The sequence below is a fragment of the Sturnira hondurensis genome, unplaced genomic scaffold (genome assembly GCF_014824575.4).
Source record: "Sturnira hondurensis isolate 20B ecotype Veracruz unplaced genomic scaffold, ASM1482457v3 Scaffold0008196, whole genome shotgun sequence".
Classification (NCBI taxonomy): domain Eukaryota; kingdom Metazoa; phylum Chordata; class Mammalia; order Chiroptera; family Phyllostomidae; genus Sturnira; species Sturnira hondurensis.
Genome location: NW_028080827.1, coordinates 20,111,482 through 20,131,422, shown reverse-complemented (window position 1 = coordinate 20,131,422; position 19,941 = coordinate 20,111,482). Strand labels below are relative to the sequence as shown.

The 19,941-nt window shown below is 41.9% G+C and overlaps 1 protein-coding gene across 3 annotated transcripts in view; it reads right to left on the bottom strand.

The window, feature by feature from the left end:
• The window catches only part of MAP2K5 (mitogen-activated protein kinase kinase 5), a 264,505-nt gene that overhangs the window by 46,158 nt on the left and 198,406 nt on the right, over positions 1–19,941 (bottom strand). For 2 of the 3 annotated variants that reach the window (XM_037054214.1, XM_037054213.1), the window contains 2 exons: positions 7,687–7,713; positions 7,342–7,374 (listed from right to left, as the gene is read on the bottom strand). In XM_037054214.1, the coding sequence (XP_036910109.1) occupies positions 7,342–7,374; positions 7,687–7,713 (60 nt within the window). The other variant, XM_037054215.1, reaches the window with a different exon arrangement.

The window sequence follows — 19,941 nt, the reverse complement described above, 5'->3', positions numbered from 1 at the left end:
TAAAGAAATCACGGCCTTAATGCTAACCTATTTTCAATCTTCAAACCAGCCAAACTGCATTAATTTAAACGTACTGGACTTTTCACAGGAGGTATTAGATTTCTGAAGATTGCTCTACATAAAAGAGGAGTATCGGTTTTCAGGCCCCAATGATAAATTCCCAACATAGGGTCTAGTTAGTATCACTGGAGGACAGGACGACTGTGCACCCACTTGGATTCGTTCATCAGGTTTCTAATGCCTCAGTCATCAACTCATACAAGTTGCAAACACCATGAAACCCCACATCAACGTTTGTGCCAATGGCAGAGTGTTAGTCACTGCACAGGTCTTTGGAGAGCTCAGGCCAGCAAGTTTTGTTTCGCTTGAAAACCTGCAGTTACGTTTCATGAAAGAAACAGGCCATTCTCAGGATGCTGGGAACAGCAGAACACATTGGGGGGGAGGAGGGGGTGGTGTTCCTCCTACGTTTTGCTAACTTCAGAAGCCAGAATTACAGCCAAGTAACTGGATGAATATTACTCCCTCAAGTAGGTTAATGCTACCTTTTGAATCTCAGGGAGGTATTATTAGGTGACCACTCATGCCCCCACGCCCCAACCCTGGAGAGCTCCTGCTAATGTTCACAGCCTGGCAGTTTCTCAGTTAACCAGGCCATGAGTGATTCTGCACGGATTCATTTTTTAAGATAACAGTGGTTCGAGAACCTAGCCTTTTGTACATATAAATCTTTCTAAATGGGGTCAAGCTCCTCTCTGCTAACTTAAACAGAATATGCAGAGCAGAACTCAATTCTTTCTTAAAGACACGGAGTCACTCTGACAGACAGTGAAAATGAACTGTGTTGCAATATACCTATGCCCTTGGGGCATGTCTGCAATGCTTTCTATGTTGTCTACTTTTATAGCTTTTAAAATAATCTCCCTCCTTGATGGCAAAATGTTCAGCTGTCCTGTTTTGCTGCCATCAAGGTCAATTATCACACAGTACAAAAAGTCCCACTGTTACTCAGTTTCCTCATCAGCAATGTGAAGTGTGTGGGAAAACAACACGACCTGAGGAAACCTTGGGGAATGCTCCATGAACCATACAAGGTAAGGCCAGACTTGTGAATTTCAATAAAGGACCACATACATTAGCTACTTAGCTTGTCATATTCTACTACTTTTTGGATTTGTTTTTCTGAGGTCTTGAAAACACAAGTCAAAAGTTCTTACAATGGCACATCAACTGCATTTAACAGGTCTTTATGAATGACCACTATATATTACATGCCTCCCTGGGAAGATGGGAAGCTCAGGAGCTTAGGGTCCAGTTAATAAACTTCCTATAACTGGGTATGAAACAGGGACTAAAGTCTTGAGTGAGGCACCTGGCGCTCTCCTGTGAGTGTTCCTTACCTTCCCACGAAGCATGTGCATCCTGTCTCTCTGCCGCCCGATGGTCTAAGCTGTGTGCCATCCCTGGCCCTGCCTCTCCCCCTTCCCTTCACCCAATTTCTCAGCAAATCCAGCTTATTCTATTTCCTAAATACCTTCCATACATGCTAAAGCTGTCCTAATTAAAGCCCTCCTAATTTCTGATCAGAACTATAACTCCCTACCTGCCCTTCCCAATAATCCCTCTTCCACAACCCTGTCAGAGTGATTTTTCTGGAACACAAATTTGGTTCTGTTGACCCTCTGCTGAAAACTTCTGGCCCTCCCCCAACCCCCACCCTGCCCAGAAATGCCTTGAGGCACAGTGTATGTAAAGATCCTTTGAAACGTGGCTCTTGCTTCATCTTTTAATATTTGGCCAAGCATCGCAGCCTCAGTAAATTCCTGCAGGGGCTTCAGGTCTGGCCCTTTGGGCTCCCCTTCTCTGCGACATCATCTGATGTCCTCTGGGACATCATCGTCTCCTCCATTAGCAGGTCTGTGTTTCCTGAGCACCCTGTCCATAGTTTTCTTACAGAATTTATATGAGATTTATATGAAAAACAGTTAACCGTGGATATACAGGTTAACTTCTGGGCTCTCAAGTCTGTTCCATGTGTCTATTCCTGAGACCAAACCCTATTTACTTTCTATGCTTATCAGGGAAGAACAGTCAGTATAACTGAGAATTATTCAGCCAGCACCTTAAACAACCAACCCCAATATTTGTCTATACATCTGGCACTGTAGGCCATTGCTGACCACTAAGTTTCTACTTTTCTTTCAGAACCATTTTGGTAGTTTACAAATCTCATAGTTAGTTCTTGCTAGGAAATCAACACTTTCACGTAGAAGATACTTCTGATTGGGCATAAAACATGACTTATTTGAATTTACTTTTTACTAGTAAAATGAATAAACAGAAGTATAAATCAGGGATTTGCTAATTGTCCTGCTAAGCACCTACAGATGTTAGACAGAAATTTATTTTTAGCTGTAATATACTTGAAACATATATATACTCAGGGTAATAACCTATTTTTCTGGTTATCATATTTTAGACAATCCAAACATTCTCAAACACATCTCTGAACTCAAAAATGATTCACAAGAAAGTTTGAAGCCCTTCTGACACTTACTTTTTCCTTTCGAGACCTGGCAAACTTCTGCTTGTCCTTTAGATCCTAGCTTAAATGGCACCTCCCCTGAGGGGCATCTCCTAATCCACTCCCAGAGCAAACCCTCTCCTGGCTGAGCTAACCCTCCTGGTCTTGGGGTTGTGCAGCACACACCCTACAGTGAAACAATTATCCATTTCCAAGTCTGTATCTTTTCCAAGGCTATGAACTACTGGGGGGCAGGTCAAGGGGGAGTCTCCATATATTCATTGCAATTCCCATACCTCAATCCACTGGTCATCCCTACTCCCTGGCTCCAGCCAGACTGGGATTTGGTGACTCAGATACCACTGCTCTATCTCCACCTGCCACACCACCAGTGTGGCCAGCCCTTTTTTGTGGGACAAACTGGGAGCCCAAAGGTTGGGTAGAGTGTTAGACAGCTACATAGCCCCTGAGTCCCAACATGTTGTATTGGCCCAGGATTTGGGAATGTACTTCTGCCTTCCTACTCTGACTCACAGACCCAGTTTGCAGCTGACCTAGGTACCCTGCCTGTTAGTGCAGTTCTCTGAAGGCTTGCAGGCTGTTCTCACCATGACCTGTACAACTTGAGCATATAGTGCACGTTTTTGAAAACTACTTGCTGAATGAATGAACAGAAGCCCACTTTAATATTACTTCATTACAGAAGGGGTTAAGCACTCTCTCTCTTCTCAGATGAGTGTGTTTGACCTTACACATACCACTTAAGTATCTGATTTCTTTTCTTAAAATTATATTTTATTGATTATGCTATTACAGTTGACCCAACTTCCCACCCCTTTTGCCTCCACCCAGCACCCCCCACTCCCAGAGGCAATCCCCTCACCATTGTAGGAACAATGGGTCATGCATGTAAATTCTATGGCTACTCCATTTCCTATACTGTACTTTACATCCCCATGGCTATTCTGTAACTACCTATTTGTACTTTTTAATCCCCTCACCTCTTCACCCATTCCCCTACAGCCACCTCCCATTTGGCAACCATGAAAAGATAGAAACTATGGACAACGAAATGGCAATAAATACATATCTATCACTAACTGAAACTAAAAAACAAACTAAGCAAACAAGAAGAACAGAGACAGAATCATGGATATGGAGAGTGTCCTGTAGGTATCTGATTTCATTGTCACTTTTATTTTTGCCAAGGTCATTATCAGGAGTGCAAAGACTGAAGACAGGTGGTCGGATCACTGGGGCAGTAGGTAGTCACTGACAAGAATGAGGGGTGACCATAGAAAACAGAGGCAATCACAGGAGAGAACAGAGGAAAACACCACGTGGAGCAGCACAGCCAAGTAGGGCCACTCGGCCCGGGAGCAAATAGCTCCACACACTTCAAGAGGCCCAAGCGCGTCACTGAGTGCCAAGGCCAAACACACAGGCAAAATGGTCGGTGAAATTCAATGCAAGAATGAGGCAAGCCCCATACAATTCTATAGCTCTGGAGGGCATCAATACATCAAAGTACCACGTTCAAACCACGGACCTGAGTCATCAAGAAAAGGTTAAATGATATTCAGTACACTCTGTCAACAGGCTGCCAAGAGCAAATACATTTTAGAAATATCTCTTTCTAAAAATGCAAATTTTCTCATTGTTGTTAGGGCTTAAAGTAGTAAACTGAAATTTTCTACAATTAGGACCACCTTGTTCTCCAAAGATATCAGATGCCTCACAGCACATGCACACACACATCACTTATGATACACTGAAGTTCTTTATAACAGGTATTCAGGGACTTGGAGAGGCCTGATTAAAACCTGAGGTTTTAAAGTAAGAAGCGGTTTGGGGAGAAGCCACTCTGAGGCACCAGATGGTGTCCTATCCTGAGTTAGCTAGCCCCAAACCAGACTAAACCCCACCCATCAAAATTAAACTGGACTGCCCAGTTTCCTGACTGTAGCTTGACTCTCCTATTACCTTGGCTACCCTTCTAGTTCCTATTCTGAGGTCCAAGTTTCATGTTCACAATTCTTACACCTCTGCTGAACTTTTGGTGTTATCTATTTGGACATCTGGTGTCTGACTCTGGGTTTGTCCCGCAATTCCATCTCGAGTCCCAGAGGGGCTCTGACATTTACTTCTGTCCGTTCCAGGGCTGGCTTCTGCCCACTTGGCCTTGTTTTACCACTTCTGTATGCTTTGGCAGGTCAAGCTGCATTCACATAATACTGAAGTCTGTTATACTGGACTTTCTTTGCCATTTTGTAAATGACTCCAAAATACATCCATCTTGTGTGAATTAGGCTCCCTTAAAGGTGGTACTTTCTGATCTGACTTCTCTAACAGAAATAGCATCCTTTTCACAATGGAGTGTTTCTCATGCCCAAGTAGTAAAATGGCTCAAATCGTGGCTGGTTGTATTCACTCGGGAATAAGAGCCCTAAAAGTTGGATGCAAATGAAGATTGTTCACAGCCTTCTGGGATCTAAAAGGACAGACAATCTTAGCCTCAAAAGCCATTATGGAAGAGGTTCTCACACTTTAATTGTGCAAAGAGTAACCTGGGAAGCTAGTAAAAAATGTGGTCTCATAGGCTGCACACCTAGAAAGTCTAGTTCAGCGACCTGGGTGCAAGTATATACATTTTTAGCAAGAGCCTTAGGTATATCTGAGCAGCTGGGCCTTGGACTACTCCTCAGAAACACCGTGTCACAGCAATGAGAAACCTGGTGAACATGGGACAGGCACTGTAATTAAAGGACCCCACTGGCCTTCTCTTTCTTAGAGAGGATGCACCTTGCCTGAAGGTCATCTGGCCACTTCTTTCCTAATGCTCTTAGACGGAATGTCAGCTCAGTTCCAAGACCAACTTATGTTTGTTTTGGCGAAGATCGTGTGAATTTTCCAAGTTTCCATAAATATTTTCATGTTTTTATTTCTATTTTTTAAAAAAGATTTATTTATTTTCAGAGAGAGGAGAAGGGAGGGAGAAAAAGAGGGAGAGAAACATCGATTAGTTGCTTCTTGCTTGTCCCCAACTGGGGACCTGGCCTGCAACCCAGGCCTGTGCTTGACAGGGATGTGCCACAAGTGACAGGAATTGAACCAGCGACCTTTTGGTTTGCAGGGCAGACCTCATCCACTGAGCCACACCAGCCAGGGCAGGTATTTCCATGTTTTTAGAGGAAGTAAGAATAGGTGTCTAAGTTATATTTTTATATAGGAAGAAAGAAACACACATGATTTGAGCTACACACTCTTGTCCCTCATCACATGGACCTTCCTACCTTAGACAAAACTCTCCCTATGATAGTCTCAAGAGTTTCAGGATTTTGCCCAAATTAAAAAAGTAAAATATTTAAAATTTAGTATCAGTTACTGCTACTTTAAATAAGAAATGAAAATATCCACTTGATCTAGAAAACCTTCAGACGAGCTCTCCAATAATATACACGTCATTGGTGAAGAACATCTGTACCTGACTGGTCTGATGCCCAGGAGCCTGGCAGACCAAGAATGGGAGAGCCCCGAAGCATGGCAGGCCGTGCACTTGATGGCACAGGCCAAGTTTCCCTGGGCATGTTCTTAAGCGATCCTGGCGGGGAACCTCAGGAAAATCAGTTTATTTGGGAGCATTCTGACGGGGATAGGATGCTTCTGGAATCTAAGATGACAGAAGATATTGATGAGCTATTAGATCCAGAAGGCCATCTGATATTTGAGATAATGGAGGCTCCATTTGTTTCAGGACAATGCCTTCATTTTTGTATCAACATGGTTTATGGCTTGCAGGGGATATATGGACTGACTGATGCAACCATTAAGGATCTTAGAGCCCCACTCTTATTATTATTGGGATATGTGTTCGCATTTGTTTTTTTCCTAGGAGGATCTTTATTTTTCCCCCCAAATCTCATAACTGGTTATACAGATGTTTAATTGAGAGGAATAATTATGAATTACGATTTGTTTTTTTCTTTCAAACTTTCCTATCTGACTCATTTATTGCCTTCATTACAAGTGTTTTAAATATTGTAAAATAAAGTAAAAAAAATAAACATTGCTAGTAGGCAAGCCCAAGTCTAGAAAAACTCAAGCTTTTAAAAAACATTACTGTTTCTTAATTGACAGCCTTATGTACTGTAAGACTAATTTACAGGAAAAAATTAATTTAAAGTCAGAATAAAAGGGAGACAAATTTGATTAGGAAAGAAAGGTAGGCATACCAATTCCATGAAGGCAAAGGGACAGTGAAACTCGGCTAAGGAGGACCAGAGGCAGGATGACGTAACATGTGAGAATACTAGTTAAAAGTGCAAGAAGTTAGGAGTACATTCTGGGAAAAATGCTTAATTAGGGAATTAAAGATGAACTGTTGATCTGGAGCTTTTGAACAATTTTTACCACTCTGATATGCTTTGGGTAAATAAAGCAAGGAAGACAAATTTTATCTGGCTTATATTTGCTATTCAGCTCTGACCCTTGCCTATTGAATGACTTTAAATATCTGTTACAGAAAAAAAATGGTACCACTTTAATTTCCGGCTCCATACCCATCTGGCCAGGGAGAGGATACATTAATGTCATCACGTTTTGTCTGTAGGGCATCCGACAGCCCTGAGGATGAGCCTGTGGGACTCTCGGCCAGAACCAGACTCAGGACAGGGCCTGTCTACGTAACAGCCCAGAGCCATGCAACACAACTTGCTCCAAGGATGTTGGGCATTGTGCTTCATTAGGAAACAAAATATAAGCTTTCCACACCATTAGGAATGACTTTAGGAGTGAAAGCACATAAGACGATGCCTCACCTCATCAACAATGCACTGCAGAAGCTGGAGAGGCTGCAACGGGAAAGAGGAGAGGAAAAAGTATTAGGCTCTATGCAATATCTTTACAGTGGAGTGGAAAGAAAAAATCATTAATGCAATAAAACATAGCAAGATTAATCAACAACAGCAAACTCTTATAAAAACATTGATGCTCAGGATGTTCTATTATTTCTAATGGTACCTAATCTAATACAGGCAGTTAAAGGTTTGCATTTTCTTCAAAATGCAATTTGCTAAGTTTAAAACAAGGCATTCAAGCATGCAAAGGAAGCAGCCATCAGGAAAAAGAAAAGTGAATTTTTTTTCTGAACTCATAAAGCTTACCATTAAAGATCCCTGGTTTTTCTGAATCTGAAAAAAGGCAATATGTAATTAGCATGTCATAATCAAAATGACTCACTTGGACACATTATGATCACTGAGAGAAAATTATTGCATTGCTGGTGGCAATTTGTGGGCATGTGTTAACACAATTTACATAATGAAAATACACAAATGTTAATAGCTCGCTTCTCATTTATAGGCGAAAGTCAGCAGAATGTTAATTTCACACAACACTTTTTAGTACCCTCCAGGTTGTATTAGAATAGGGAGAAAAACCATAATCCATTTCAAAAGGCTGTTTACGATTCAGATATAAATAATGTTTTATATTGCTAGATTGTGAACACTGGGTTTAATGTTGCAATCATTGCTAATGTTATGAAGCTCACTCTTTTTAAATTAAAAACCGATTTATTTAAAATTGAAATTAAATCATAGTCAGAAATTAGAATTTTGGATTCCTGCCAGTGTTTGCTCACAATCCCCTATTTTGTGAAGAAAACTTTAATTATGTGGTTGAAGTATTTGTCTCTAACTCAGGAGTGGGGTGAAGACTCCACCCTTTCCGAAGTTCCTTCAGCCTCTTTCCAGGGCAGCAAAGCTCTCTGGGAAAATAAAAGCCATGCAAGTTTTACACTGGTTTTCAGGGGATCAAGTAGAGTGCAGTAACACATGCTTTTTCCTAATCAACATTCTAAAGGCAGGCCACTCACACATCTAATACCAACAAACCATCTCTCTTAGAAAGTTACCAAAATGTGACACCAAATTAATAAAACATCCACTGTAATTAAAGTATGAAACACTTCAATGCACCTCCCCCAAGCCAGCAGTCACTACAAGCTCAATGAAAATGGAAGTCCCAGGTATAAGTTTCCTTAGAAGAAAAATTTCAGAAATGAAATACAACCAATGGTCAGTTGGTTGCTGGGATAACTGAGCTGCAACCAGTGGGTAACACATAGGAAAACCAGTAGTAGTCCCTATGTTTTTAATGGCACCTTTACAGGTTCTTTCACACACCCCCCCCCCATTTGACCTCCACAGCCACCCCGAGGTTGGGGGGACGATCATCCCTATTCCGTGATGGGAAGCCTGGGCCTCTCAGAGGGCGGGGCCGCGGGAACAGGCTGTGGTTGCGCTGGGTCTTCTCCAGCGTTCCCCAGCGTTCCTCTCTCTGCGGCATCTCCAGTGTGTCCGCTCACAGTCACAGGGTTCCTCACAGACCACCAGAGCTACACATATAGGTGGAATGGTGAAGTTGATGAATGCTCAGTTCTGGCATGTGGGTTTGACTCAACTAGACTGTAAGCTTCTCAAAGACAGAAGCTATGTTTTTTTTCATTTCTTTTGCATCCACATGCAAGGGGATGCTGATGAGCAGACAGACCCCTGTACCCAGGGGTTGAGTGTTTTAGAAAGTGCTTCTCCATGTATAACCCTGACTGAACATAGTGTCGACCATCACAGCTCCTGGCTCTTTATCACCCCTTCCCTCCCCAAACACTGCTCCCCAAAACCTGTCTCAGGCTAAATGGCTTTTAGTCTACTTAAAAATTACAAAAAACTTTTTAAAGTTGACATTCAGTAGTATGTTAGCTTCAGATGTAGTCTTAGTGTACTTAATGTTGTCCCAGTTACTGCCACCTGACCCTCCAGTCCAGAACTGTCAAACTCATTTTTGCCAGGGGCCACATCAGCCTCACAGTTACATTCAAAGGGCCAAATGTAATTTCAACTCCTTAACAGTTAAGGAGTAGTTACATTTGCACAGACCTAGTTATTTCAGCCCTTTGAAGGCAATCGCAAGGCTGATGTGGCCCCCGGCGAAAATAAGTTTGACATCCCTGTGCCAGTCAATGAGAACTTCTGGATAAGGCTTTGTGAGTGAAGATTCACACTAAAAATGAAGACAGAGCTGCTAACTACCACTCTGGAGTGGTTAAGGATTTTAGTAACAAGCTTTCTCACCTTTTAAAAAATCCTGAACAGCCCAGGTAACTTTGCTTTTATGTATTTTTAAGGGCAGGCTCGTGGATACTCCACCCTGCTCCCATTCATGGTAAGATATATCTACTTCAACGGGAGAGTTACTCGTAGTGAACAAAGAATTAAAAATCCATTTGCCCTCAAAGAGAATGTTTTTCACAAGTTTCCAACAGTCACGGGGAATACAACCTTCTCTGAGGAAAACACGCAGCAAACATTCTGGGAGAGATGTTTCCAGAGGGATTCAGGAAGGGATGGAGTCATTGCTCCCAGTCACATGAGTGGGAGGAACAACATGAGTAGAGGAGGACATGTCCCTAGGAACCGAGATCTTGGAGAAGGCCTCCACCTTTCCTGATTTGGGGGTTTAATGCATGGTTTAAGACAACGTAAAACTGTATTATTTTAATGCTGGCTCTTTACTATAAGAAAGGGAGAAACAGAATATCAAAGTCTTTTTTTATAATCTCATAACTATACTGTTTGCCTCGATTTTTAAAGAGAGACATTGTTACCAGGTTTTATTACACAGTTTTGATAGTAACATATCATACGAAATCATCTTCATAAATTTTGTATTAAGGTAGCAGTGCCAGCACCTGAAATTGATTCAACATGCTTAAGATGCTCAATTACTTTTTACCACTGTTACACAATGTGGTGACTTATACCTTCTATTTCACAAGAATCTGATGATGCAACATCATTGTAATTGATTCATTTTCTCAATTAAATAAAGCTACTATGCTTTTCTTTATATGACTGCCACACAGACCATAGAGTTAGATGTATTATCTCCTTTCTCTCTCTCAGATATATTGCCTTAAAGGCTATATTCTGTTCCTCTGTTAATTCCACCAGAAAATTTAATGCCAGAGTCATATTTTTCACATTCTGATCTGCCACGAACTCGACTGTATTTTTATTAGGCATATTTTTCACTGCTAAACTCTTTGTTGTTTACCTTTTTCAAGATCACATTACAGTACAGGCACAGCAACCATAAAATAGACCAGAACAAAGTCAACCTCCAGTCACCGCCTCTGCTTTGGCACACAGTTCAAGAAACAGTGAAACCCCTAGTTTTATAGCATATTAAAAGTGGTGCTAAGGGTACTCAATATAAAATGTGAATTTCTGAATGCCTCTCTTTATTCTGGGTCTGCCTTCCAAATGCTCATCTGTGGGAGCAGAGTTCAGAAGAATACAATAACATCGTTAGGGCTGATGTATTGCCTGCACCTCACAACATATGAAATGCTGTTTATAACTAACTTGTCCACGTCCATGTTCTTGCTTGTACGTTTTGCTTATGTTGAGTTTCCTATGTCTAACTAGTACTTTGGGACAATGAATAGTAATTGCTCCAGTCAAACCCTTTGCTAATTAGTCTCTAGAACCAGGAGCATGTTGACATACTAATTAGATGAACCTTTTCCCTCTTCTGGACATAGCTTTTTTCTTTTTGCCAGCCCTTAGATCCAAGATTTTAAGGTACACTCACAAGGGTTAGTTGTGCCTTATTCTAAGGTAAGGTGGACCCTTATGTGTTTAATAGGGGAAGAATGACTTCCTACCCGTCAGGCAAGTTATTGGTTAGGTATTAGGATGTTACTGAAGTAATGTCTATCATGTATTACTTGCAGGCACTACATAACTGGCAATTAGAAAAGCTCCTGTAACACGACTTAAGAGTTTGGAAAATGATCCTGGAAAGGAAACCGCCAATGCCAAAGTTTTCTTCTGGGGCTTTGACTCTGGTGATAAAAAGCAACTTTGGAAATCTCACATTGTGCTTCTCTGTCTGTAGAGGTCCTTTGTACAGACAGTGGTCAGACCGACTTGACTACCGGCCCTTTCACGTTATATTCAGAAGCACAATCAGGAAGCTAAAATGAATCCACCTGTGCACCTTAGCGAAGACACCAGCAATAGCTTTCATTTTCTCTTTTACTCTCTGAAATTACGGCTTGCCCTGCAGCTCTTGTCTGAGAGATTTATGTGTGACCTAGGTCAGATCTTCCAATATCAGTTGACAAATTTTCTCTTTACATATTTACTGCTTTTCAAGCTTGTGTTATTTTTCTCTTAAATAGAAAAAAAGAAATATAAAATTAAATTCTATGGTTGGAATTTAAAAAATAATATTTTTATTTGTTATGCTACTGACATTGCATTCTAGCTTTCAGGGTTGACCTTTTCTGTATTCTTTTTTTAAACTTCAAGTTTTAGAAACGTTAGCTATTTTGCAACGACTCTCAAGTCAGATGCATGAAGCTAAATATAAACAGGGATTAAGGTGAATGGAGACTTTCATATTCTAAATGAGAAGAGTGACCTAAAGCATTTTGGAAATGGAAGGGATCTCAGAGATGACCCAGTTCAACCGATTCATTTTGCTGTTGGGGAAACTGAGGCTCAGAGGGGCGCACCTAGGGCCAAAGACAGGACCTGGCCTGTAATGGATGGCTGACCCAGCAGGCTGCCCAGTGTGGGGGAAATGGCATGAACTCTGGAGTTGGAAAGACCCCTGGAATTCTGGCCAGGTCCCGTGGCCTCAGAAGCACCCTCCCTTCACTGGGCTTGGTCAGGGTTCACATCTACAAGGTGGAGGGGGAGTGGGAGGAGCCCGAAGGGTCCTCAAAGGCAGAGCTTCCCGTTCAGGTGCCACGCCTTTTCTCCTACTTGAGGGAGAACTCCTGTTGGCATTCAGTCTCGTCTTACCTGGCACCAGCTGGGCGCTGAAACTTAGGAATGTACCACCTCCAATTCATCATTACTTGCTAAAAACATAAAAAAAATAGTGCCCAAATCTCAAAAAGTCTTCAATAAGAGAAAAAGAATCACTTCCACATGACCACACACTGCTTTGTACCGCTAATTTAAAGTACGAGTTCCGAAACAGAAGACTATCTTGAAAAGAAAGAATAGAATAAAATTTATTCCGGTTAACTACAAATGGGAATTTTGGCAAACTGACATTTTTAGATGCTTATTATGAGACAAAATAAATGAATACTAGATACTATTTGTCATGATAGAAAAAAACAAGTACGTTCACTGGTGCCATCCCTTCTCCCTGGTTCAGCCTCTTACACAGCCCGTGTTCTCGTCACGTCTGTGAGTCTGTTAGCATGTTTTGTACAGCGCAAAACCAAAAACCAGGTAATAAGACTAACTTAAACAAACACAAAGAACTTAAAATAAAAGTAAGTCATACGAGGATTTAGCGGAGAACTACTCGACAGGGTATAAGAAAGTCAGTATAAGCCCCACATTCTAAGACCTGCTTTGGCACCTTCTCTCCCTGGCATCTTAGACTCCAGGAGGGTGCTGTGTTCGGAGGTGACCAGTCCTGCAAAGCTAAAGTGAGAGGTCCCTGGACTTAACAAAGAGCTGGGTGGGAGAGAGAGGTTCTAAGATGCCTAGAGGAGGGCACCACTCAGACGGGACAATAAATTAGATCATCTGGCTCGTGCAGCTGCCCGAGCACCAAGGACGGGGCATTTTCACACAAAACACAATGGCCAGAGCACCGAGGTGTGGTGTGACATGATCCATTCGCCGGTCAGCGAGCAGAGAAAAAAGGCCCTGACTGCCACGCAACACTCTTTTTAGCCCTTGAGTATTTAAAGCTGACATAGCTCATGTCCTACTCCACACAGGTGTATAGGAGCCATAGTAAATCATCCTCGGGGCACATGTAAGTTTTAACATTTAGAAACTAAATTTTGTGAGAAAGGCCCCCCAAGGAGGCTCCTTGGGGGCTCCTCTGCCCCCAAGGAGCCCCTATGTGCTTCATGGGAAGATTAACGTCACCCTAGCTTTAGGTGAGCTGTGTGGTTCTGGCTTAACTAGTTAGCATCATCAAATATCCTCTGGGTGCAGAAAGTTAAATGGGTCTAATCAAACTGAAACCCAGGATCTCTGGTTGTGTGTGAGGAAGAGGCTTGCTCTTCCCTAGCAAACCAGGAAGCAGGTCACCCAACAGCCATTCTTAGTATGTGAACATAGAAGCCTACTTAGAGCCAAGAGTGGGCTGTTGGATCGAGTTCTACCAAAACTAGCAACACTAGGCTTTTGATCGTGCAATTCAATAAACTGCCCTTGTGGCTGAAGCAACTGATTTGGGTTTTCTGCTCCTTGAACCAGCTGCCTGGAAGGACTCATGAGTCCACATTTCCCACCACTGTGGCCACCTTTCTCTAAATGCCTTCAAGTGCGACATCCATGCCTGAACACACCTCAGACTGGCTGGCTTGGGTCATCTTGCTCTGGACACTATATACTGTTTAGTAGAAAGATGTAGAACCTACAAGTGCATTCACATTTTTGATAGTCATATCACATAGCTGGCTTAACTGAGAAAAACAGGGAAGTACAAAATCTTGGACTGGAAAAGAATTATTTCTTCCCAGTACTCTTTTATTTCTTATGTATTTCCTACTGACACAGTATTTGAGAGCCAAAAATGAGTGAATGGTTAAACCAATTACAGAATCCAGACGAGTCTGATGAAGTTTCTACCTTGTTGCCTCTCCCCTGCAACAGACAGAACTACATCAGCCTTTTAATTGTTTAGTTGAGGAGAGAACTGGCCAACACTGAAGCAGAATCACAGACTCTTGGGGCTTAAAGGATTTTAAAAAAGATCCTCCCCCAAGGACATGCTTATTGGCTTTAGAGGGGAAGGCAGGGAGAAAAAAGAGGGTGAGAAACATCGATGTGAGAGGCAAGCATCAATCGGTTGCCTCTCAGATGCACCCTGACTGACTGTGGACTGAACCTGAAACCTAGACATGTGCCCTGACTGCAAATCAAACCCGTGGCCCTTCAGTTTACAAGATGACACCAAATCGACTGAGCCACACTGGCCAGGTGGCCTAAAAGGATTTTAATCTGACCTCGCTCCTCACCTCTGTCCGATCCCTGAATGCCTTCTACATTTTACTCCTGATGACCGGGCTTGTCTGAATGTGTCAAAACGATGGGGAGCTTAAGTCTTCTGACCTCCTGTCCAGTCTACCCCTCTGATAGTACAAATCCACGTCTTTTCTCCCACTAAAACTCTCAAATATCTGAAGACAATTATCATACCTCCTTGGAAGCTTCAGGTATTAATGCTGGCAGGGTCGAGTGGGAGCATGAACATGTAAGAAAGGAACAAAATTATTAATTTAATGTCTAAGGATGTGTATTGATTCTTAGTTCCTCTTGATTCTAAAATAGGCTATGCTGACATGTAAAAGGTAAACTATTACTAACTTGCGATGCACCTCTATCTATGAAGTACTCACTGTACGCCAGACACTGCAGTAGACTCTGGGACCCAGAAGACGGGTAAGATACAACCGCTAAACCAAATAACTTAAGTCCCTGAGATTCAGCGGCAGAACTAAGACATAAGCTCAGGGCTTGCACTCTCTAAATGCCACCTGATATTTGGACAAAATACAATTTGCCAGTTTCAAGGCATTGTAGACTTCTAAGACAGCTTCTCCCAACAGGCAATTTTTATTTTTTTAAACCATAATATGTTTGACAACATTGTTTGGCAAATACTATATTGGCAATAATTCAATCTGTAGCAATGACTGGTGTATTTCAGTGGGTTAGGTATCATCCTGTGAACTGAAAGGTCACTGGTTTGATTCCCAGTCAAGGCACATGCCTGGGTTGTGAGCCAGGTCCTTTGTTCAGGGTGTGTGAGAGGCAACAGATTGATGTTTCTCTCTCTTTCTCCCCACCTCCCATTTTTTCTAAAAATACATAAAATCTTTAAAAAATAATTTAATTAGTGACTTGTTGGATGTGTCACCTGCTGCCTCCTGGTTCCCTCTGCTCTGAGTCACTGAGTACTTCCAGCTCCTGGCTACCAAGGAGGCACAGCTGGTCCTAAGAGCAGGGGCTGGACTGGGGCCTTTGGCTGGAACTTCCCTTTGTTTTACTGTATTTCTCCAAACTAGAACTAGGGCTGCAGTCCAGGTCTCCTCGCACCCAGAACGGTGCTCTCCTTAACCTGTTTCTGCCAGGAAACAGGACAAGCTTCATTGCTCCCTTTGGTCTCTCTTGGTGGTCACCAACTAGAGACCCTGACAGTGTCCACAACGTAACAGAGTCCACACGTGGTTCTAACTGGATGGCTCAGTTCCCCACAGTCCCTCAGGGACAATACCTTGGCTCTGTGTACAAACAGACAGTTGCCTCCTTGTGGTCCCCACAACGCTCTTTCCATCTGGTGTGTCCTGGGCAATCTCTAGAGTCAGCTCTTTGCTCCCTTCAGGCAAATCACTGATTTTTTCAATGAACTTAGCTTGTCTGTTTTATTGGCACTAGAGAAGGTTGGGGTCTTAGCATCATGAACACTTTAGTTGAGGAAGAGTCCTCTCCCCGCCCCCTACATTAATCCACAACTGTTAAACATCTAAAAAGTAATCTGTGCTCAAACAAAGCTTGGCTAGGTCTGCCCCCTTTTTCACTTGGCTGTCAATAACCCCCTGAGCCCCAAATCTACCCAGGTTTTCTATATTGAATGGTGGTAAGTAAAACAATGGAGTACAGTCAAAGTTGACATCTTTGTCTGCTGCTACTACTACCCACTGTTGGGGACCACTTCTCCCCTAGGGACCCATATCCGTCAGCAATTACCTGGCAGGCATGGAGCATCCTAGGGTAATAATTTACATCTCTGCAGACACATCAGCTGGAGGCAGTACTTGAATGAATAGATGGATGTATAAAAATAAGGGTGGCCAGTTGGGCTCAAAGCCTCTGGGTACCTTATCTCACTTTCTCTCCTCACTGTCCCTCTAATGTGGGGGGGACAGTTTAACCCTGCTGCTGAAGACCTGGTGGTCACAAACATGAGTAATTTAATGGCTATGGACCCTCATTTACCTCTCTATAAAATAAAAGAGTTAGACTAGATCATTGTAATATCTCTTACATCCTAAAATTCTATGATTCCATGAAGTAGCAGACACCACCAACAAAGCCAAAGGGGAAATAATGGAAGGCCTCCCAGATCACGGAGCCTAAGAGAAAGAGAAGACAACGGTCATCACCTGAAAGCCGACCTGGGCACCGGGTGCATTATTTCAAATGTTAGCTCTATTTCTGGGCTAAACTGATTATTTAAAAATTGTAAAGGAATCATGGTTCCCAGTTACTGAACTAAAAATGACTAGATTGTGTGTATAATTCTACATACTATGATTGTGATTGTGAATGATAAATTATAACTAAAAAAAAAAAGGCTGTACAGGAAGGCTCTTATGGGATCAGAAAAGTAATTCGTTTTAGTCCTACCTGGTGTGAGACATGGTCATATATTTTCAGAGTTACACAGGTAAATCCCTAAAGTACTTTCAGGAAATACAAATAATACTAATATTACCTTGCTCTTGTTTATCACCTTATATTTTTCAAAGTGCTCTCTTAGGCATTAGCTTACTTAATCATGACAATTCTGCCCCCACCCCCCTCCAGCAATGTAGAAAATATGCTAAGTCAAATTCACAGAGGGTGGCAGGGAACCTCTCAGAGGCATGTGCCAACTGACCTCAGGGGCAGAGATCCTGAAATGCAGCGATTTCTAACCTCAGACTGGCTCCCTGTCATCTCAAAGGGATTCCCGAAATTCTCAAACCCAATTTCCTTACCTGGCCTCTGCTACACTTGTCATCTCCATCCTGCTGCACCATCTCTCTCCTCTATTAATTCTCCCCTCCCCTTTCTGACTTCCCTCCCAGTGTTGTTATCAAAGGTACCTACACAAATTCCTAAACTGTTAGGGAAACGAAGGTAATGATAGTACCCTATCATTAGGGTACTATCCCGAATGATATCACTAGGGTACATTGTATCATTAGGGTACAGTGATAGGGTACTCAGTAGTACCCTACCGAGTCCAAGTGCTAGAAGGACCAGATACAACACATTGCTTTAGACCTTTGTCTTTGACCAGATGATTCTCCTTTTGAGTAAAATGCCTGGGAAGTATCGTCCCAACCTTCTAGCCTCAGAGCCTCAGCACCAGCCACTCTGTGAAACCCTCATGGATTCCTGGAATGAGCTGAATAATTTTCCTCTTGAGGCTGTAGCATACCACCTCTTGTAGGGTTCCTTTTACATCAACTGTTATTTGCCTATGTTTCCCCCTCCACTGGATTAGACTCTTTAAGAGCAGAAACTTAAGTTTCTGCTGCTAGTCCAGTGTTCAGGTACAGAGTAGAGGCCCAATGATAAATATATGTTGAAGTAAATCGTGATGCACATCATACAACAGTTTAGAAGGTGCTATGAAATCAAACCATGGGGTCATTGCTTAAAAAAAAAAAAGACAGAAGTCACTAACACAGCTGACTAATATACCTCAATTGGGGTATTAACAAGTAATTTATCTTTCATGGAAAATCTCACATTTCTAAGCTACTACACTTTGGGGGTGATTTCTCTTCCAATTCTATTTTAAAGATATACAATGGGACTTCCAGTCAAGTCGGACACGTAGGTAAATATGCTTTGCCTCCTCATGCAACCACAAGAAGAATCACAATTAACTCCAAAACAAAAAACACCCAGAACTGCCAGAAAATTGAACTTGTAGTCCAACAACTAAGGATTTAAAGAAGCCAAGTTCATCTAGATGGGTGTGCTAAGACAGGGAGTCACATGTAGAAAATATGCTAAGTCAAATTCACAGAGGGTGGCAGGGAACCTCTCAGAGGCATGTGCCAACTGACCTCAGGGGCAGAGATCCTGAAATGCAGCGATTTCTAACCTCAGACTGGCTCCCTGTCTGAGCCCTACCTAATACACAGAAACAAACACAGGGAGGCTGCCAGAATGAAGAGAAAAAGAAACATGGCCCAAATGAAAGAACAGATCAAAGCCCCAGAAAAAGAACTAAACAAAACAGACAGCCAAGTTATCAGACACAGAGTTCAAAACACTGGTATAAGATTATGATGGTCAAAGAAATAATTGAGTACAGTAAAAATATAAGGGAAGAAATGAAGGCTACACTAAGTGAAGTAAAAAAAAAATCCACAGGGAATCAACAGTGAAGGGAAGGAAGCCAGGATTCAAATCAGTGGTTTGGAACATAAGGAAGAAATAATCAGCGACAACAGAAAGAAGAAACAAGAATTCCAACCCCCCCCCCCCCAGAATAAAAGAAGACTCTGGGACATCTCCGAATGTGCCAACATCCAAACCATAGGGATGCCAGAGAGAAAAAAGGAAGAGCAAGAAATTGAAAACTTATTTGCAAAAATAATGAAAAAAACTTCCCTAATTTGTTGAGGGAAATATACATACAAGTCCAGGGAGCACAGAACATCCTAAACAAGTTGGACCCAAAGAGGACCACACCAACACACATCATGATTAAAATGCTAAAGGTTAAAGATAAAGAAAGAATCTTAAAAGCAGCAAGAGGAAAGCAGAGTTACCTAGAAAGGAGTTCTCATAAGATTATGAGCTGATTTCTCAAAAGAAACCTTGCAGGCAAGAAGGAACTGGCAAGAAGTATTCATAGTGATGAAAAACAAGGACCTACAACCAAGATTACTCTATCCAGTATAGCTATCATTTAGGATGGAAGGGAAGATAAAGTGCTTCCCAGATAAGGTAAAGCTAAAGGAGTTCATCATCACCAAGCCATTATTACATGAAATGTTTAAAAGGACTCATTTAAGAAAAAGATCAAAATTATGAACATTAAAAAGGCAACAGACTCACAGCTATGACAACAACTGAATACAAACAAACCCCCAAAATATCCCCCACAAAAACTAAACAACAACAGCAAAAAACCCCCAAACAAACTAAGCAAAGAACCAGAACAGGAATAGAATCATAGGTATGGAGACCATTTGGAGAGTTATTAATTGGGAGGGGGTAGGGGGAGAATGAGGGAAAAGGTACAGGGATTAAAAAAGCATAATTGGTAGGTACAAAATAGACAGGGAAATGTTAAGGAGAGCATAGGAAATAGAGACGCCAAAGAACTTATATGCATGACCCATGGACAACAACCAAGGGGTGGGATTGCTGGGGGAGAAGGGGTGTACTGGGCAGAGGGAGGCAAAGGGAGAAAAACAGGACAACTTTTTTTTGGTAATAACATAATAAAATGTACTAAAAAATAAAGATATACTAGGAACTTACCTCCTGTATTTGGCATAAGCAAATAAAATTATGAGACCTCTTAATAAGTATGAGATAGATACTGGGAGAATTTGACATGGCAATTAAGAGATT